The sequence below is a fragment of the Otolemur garnettii genome, unplaced genomic scaffold, assembly GCF_000181295.1.
Source record: "Otolemur garnettii isolate 467f Iridium unplaced genomic scaffold, OtoGar3 scaffold00087, whole genome shotgun sequence".
Classification (NCBI taxonomy): Eukaryota; Metazoa; Chordata; class Mammalia; order Primates; family Galagidae; genus Otolemur; species Otolemur garnettii.
In genome coordinates, this window is record NW_003852482.1 from 6,056,022 (window position 1) to 6,060,722 (window position 4,701).

General features: G+C 47.2%; 1 protein-coding gene across 8 annotated transcripts in view; it reads right to left on the minus strand.

Moving 5' to 3' along the window:
• Positions 1-4,701, minus strand: part of PRRC2B (proline rich coiled-coil 2B) — a 70,771-nt gene that overhangs the window by 61,279 nt on the left and 4,791 nt on the right. For all 8 annotated transcript variants that reach the window (XM_023516123.1, XM_023516122.1, XM_023516118.1 and 5 more), the window contains exons 3-4: positions 3,610-3,712; positions 989-1,061 (exon numbers count right to left, since the gene is read on the minus strand). In XM_023516123.1, the coding sequence (XP_023371891.1) occupies positions 989-1,061; positions 3,610-3,712 (176 nt within the window). The remainder of the gene's footprint in view (positions 1-988; positions 1,062-3,609; positions 3,713-4,701) is intronic.

Here is a 4,701-nt window from a genome sequence, read left to right on the forward strand (position 1 = left end):
GCAACCCTGCCCAATGTGAACTCATGAGCATTCAGACTGTGTCCCCAGCTCCCAGGGAGAGCTAAAGAGTTCAAATCTACTTGGCATGCTGATAGGTTTGTCCTTTCTGGTTGCAGACCGAGGCAAGTGCCTTTGATCACAGGGGTTTCCACCCAGAAGAGGGTATGTCCTCTCAGGCAGGGCAGTCTGGTGGTAGGGTACAGAGACAGAGGAGTGAGTAGCTGGTTTTCTAACCCAAGCTACGAACAGACAAGTTGAGCACAGCCTTGGCCAGGAGGAATGGCACAGAAGTCAGAGGGTGACACCCGGACAGGACAAAGAGTGACAAATATCACATAACCCTCTGAATGCTTTGGTGGCAATGTCCAAAAACGAGTAGGTCAACCCCCAAGGCTGGCTTCTTTATTATAACTCAAGCCTGAGTCCAGAGCTTGATGCTGCCTTCCTGAGGTTCTGAGAGGGGGGAAGTGGGTACACACTGGCCTGTCCACCAATGGCACAGCCATGCTGAAAGAACAGCAGAGGCAGCACCTAGTGTCTCATCAGTGACATTCGATGTAACGAAGAACTAACAGCCTTGCAGAATCAGAGGGTGGCGCCTGTGGCTCGGCCCCATATACTGACGGTGGTAGGTTCAAACCGGACTCATGCCAAACTGCAACAAAAAAATAGCCGGGCATTGTGGCGGGCATCTGTAGTCCCAGCTACTCGGACAGCTGAGGCAAGAGAATAATCACCTAAGCCCCAGAGCTAGAGGTTGCTGTGAGCTGTAATGCTATGGCACTCTACTGAGGATGACAAAGTGAGACTCCTGTCTCTAAAAGGAAAAAGAAAAAGAAAAGCTCCCTGAAACATTAACCCTTTGTGGCAGAGATTCCACAAAGCTTCCGGGTGCCTAGACACAACCCCCAACTGGAATAGTGTGGCAAAGGCACTCATCCTCCCCACCTCCGCACTTCCCCAACCCCAACCCCACCTAGACACTTACCACCTTCGTGTCCTACTGGCTTTCCATTCAGCTGTGCCCATGACTTTGGTCCACCTGGCACTGAATTTGTATTCTGAAAGAAGCAAGAAAACCAGAACAGCGTCAGTTTGTAAGTCTGTAGTCCAGTGAGGGAGCACGTTACCACAGGTGCTCCGAGGCCAGCCTCGTAGATGTGAACCTCACATAGACATGCCAACCACTTGAGGCCTCTGACCATAAGCAGCACCCACTGGGGGCAGCAAAGCCAGGGCTCAAACCCATGTCTAGGCCGTGCCTGTGGCTCAGTGAGTAGGGAGTTGGCCCCATATACTGAGGGTGGCAGGTTTGAACCCCCCAGCCAGCTAAAACAGCAGTAACAACTACAACAAAAAATAGCCAGGCATTGTGGTGGGCGCCTATAGACCCAGCTACTTGGGAAGCTGAGGCAAGAAAATCACCTAAACCCAAGAGTTGGAGGTTGCTGTGAGCTGTATGATGCCACAGCACTCTATCAAGGGCGACAAATTGAGTCTCTGTCTCAAAACAAACAAACAAAACCATGTCCACCTTCATGCTATGTACCGGAACATTCTGTCAGGTTGCCTCTTGCGCCCACATAGAGCTGTTTTATTTTGCCTCAGAGATAAGGGCCACCACTTACTCAAAAAGGCACACACAGGAAACCTCCCAGGCCCAATCTGTCCCAGAATGGGCCTGTCGCAGCCCTTTCTATAATTACTGTTATTCTGCAAGGCGTGGCATACCCAGTCTGACTGCACCCTCACTACACCCTGGAAGGTTCTGGTTGCCTCTCAACTGAGGATCAGAGAGGAGTGACTGACTCAGACGCTCAGTTAGAGTGGCAGGACCGGGACCTGTTCCCAGCCCGCCCCTGTCCAAACCCCTCTGAGTCCCCAGCCACTGAGTTCATCTGTCTTTTCCAGCAACATTCTAATAAATAACCTTTCTCTTCCAAGTGAAGGTAAAGAGACACAAAACAAAGCTGATACCACAAGAATAAGTTGTCATCCTTTTCCATCCACCCCTTACCACCACAACCACTGTCCACACAAGACAGAAACTTTCTTGCCTTTGCTACGGAGCTGAGCAGGTGCAATAGTCCATATGTTTATCAGAGCTTCCCTGAATGCTTGACATGGGTCATTACAAATGTTTTAAGATACATAAAAATTGACATGGACAAAAACAAATGAGGCCCTCCCAGCACCAAGAAGCTGAGCAAGCTGAGACTGGCACAGGTGAATCAGAGGGGACGATGCCCACCTGCAGTGAAATAATAGTCCATAACACGGTCTATCTCAAAACTTTCATAGTGACCTACATATTGCTCAGGTAGCAATCAAAACAAAACCAAAACCTGGCAGTTCAAGTTGTTGTCCAGAGAAATGGTGAATATGAGATACCTATTTCTGGATTTTCTTCTTGTTGTCTAAAAAATTCATAGACTTGTCATCCAGGTTTCTACCTACCAGCTAAGTCCACTGGTCTCTGTGAACCCTCACTAGACTCTGATGGACACAGTGTATTCTGAGCCCTTGCTTAGTTAAACGACTGCTTAGATAAACACTTTAAGTAAAGCACGGAGTAAAAGAAAGTAGCTCAGTATTTCTCGAAGTGTCTTCTGAGAGATATCCGTCCTTAGAGACTTCAGTGAAGCAAGGTTTCCAAGGACAAATAGATTTGGGGAATACTGTCCAGATTTGGGGAATACTGTCCGTTATGTCCTCTCCTCAGACATTCACAATTCACATTAGCATATTAAAGGCACTTAGAAGTACTATAGTGAAGGAGCTTGCTTAGGTTTGTTTTTCAGACTCATTCAACCTTTTTCTATAGCCTGACACTTTTTGTCTCCTTATGACACCAGTTTCCATGGAAAGTATTTGCAGAAACCCTGAGCTAACCTGCAGGCGAGCCTGAGTGATCACACCTCAAGATAAGCCAATAGGAACTACAGTAAATGTCTGCATCCTATTATGCAGGTGTCCCCAAACTACAGCCGGCGGGCCACTCGTCCCTGGGCCATGGTCCGGCCCTCCAACGGTCTGAGGGACTGCGAACTGGCCCCCTGTTTAAACAGTTTGAGGACCCGTGCTATTATGTATCTAGGGTCTTTTTCAGAAGTTGTGGGTTAAATTTCTTCATCAGTGGCCAGGTGTGACGGCTCACATCTGTAATCCTAGCACTCTGGGAGGCTGAGGTGGGTAGACTGCCTGAGTTCATGGGTTTGAGACCAGCCTGAGCAAGAGTGAGACTGACCCCGTCTCTAAAAATAGCTGAGCATTGTGGCGGGCACCTGCAGTCCCTGTTACTTGGAATTGAGTCAAGAGAATCACTTGAGCCCAAGAGTTTGAGGTTTCCGTGAGCTATGACGCCAGGGTATTCTACCAAGGGCTGAGAAAGTGAGATTCTGTCTCAAAAAAAAAAAGGCAAATTTCTTCATCAGTGACCACAACAATTACCCACGCTCATTTTCTAAAGTCATTCATCAGCTTTGCCTCTGGAACAAACAGGTCATACAAAACCACATTTCCCCACAACAACTCCTACCAGTCCCTCAAGGGGGATGTTCAAGGGCTACAATGCCCAACAAAAAGCCAGGATAGGGTGCCAGAACCTACCTCTGGACTGATTGACGGTGTCGGTTTCTGCAAATTGGAGACAGACTTCTGCAAACCCGGCTGCAGCAGCGACTCCGGCGGCTGAGAGGCCGTCACACTGGAACTAGACACAGGCAGGACAGACAGTGGGCATCAGACATGGCACAGGGCATGATGCTGAGGTCTCTCTGGATTCACACCACTGCTGCTTAGCTACTCCTGGGAACAAGGCCTCCTCTGGCCAATAAAGTAACACTTTCCCCAGCAGACTTGTACACTGGCAAAAAGTAATGAGCAATCGGAACATACCTGCGGTCTATTTGCTCACAGTTCACAGAACAAGACAGTCCTCTGCCTTCTTTTAGCCTTCTGTATGCAAAAATAGAAAGCTCACTAGAAACAATGTAAGTGACAGAGGGTTTGCGAATAAGGAAACTGAGTCATCAGAGGGCAGGGCCTGAGCCCCTTCCTCCTGACCAAGAGCCTACAATTACTCAGGAGCTGATGCTTCGAAACATGAGCATATTTTTTATTTTCTGTTGGTTAATCCACACTCATAGTAAAAATAAATTTATAAATATATATAACACAGAATCTGTCACGATCTCATCCCACAGAGAGAAACTCCAAGAAGATTTTTCTATACATATGTTAATATAGTATTTTTTAACACAAGTAGGATAACACCACACACATAGTTCCAAAACTTATTTTTACTTAACATATCTGAACATCTTTTCCTGACAATACATATGGCTCTACCTTTCTTTTAATGATTGCAGTACAACTCAATGGTTTAGAATTTAACCAATCTCTTAATTTTTTTTATTCTATCACAGATAAAGCTATAATAAAAATTTTTGGTACAGGCCAGGATTGGTGGCTCATGTCTGTAATCCTAGTACTCTGGGAGGCCAAGGTGGGTGGATTGCTTGAGCTCACGAGTTCAAGACCAGCTAAGCAAAAGTGAGACCTCATCTTTACTAAAATGTAAAAACTGGCTCGGCGCCTATAGCTCAACCGGCTAAGGCACCAGCCATGTACACCTACGGTGGCGGGTTCGAATCCCCAGCCCGGACCCGCCAAACAACAATGACGGCTGCAACCAAAAAA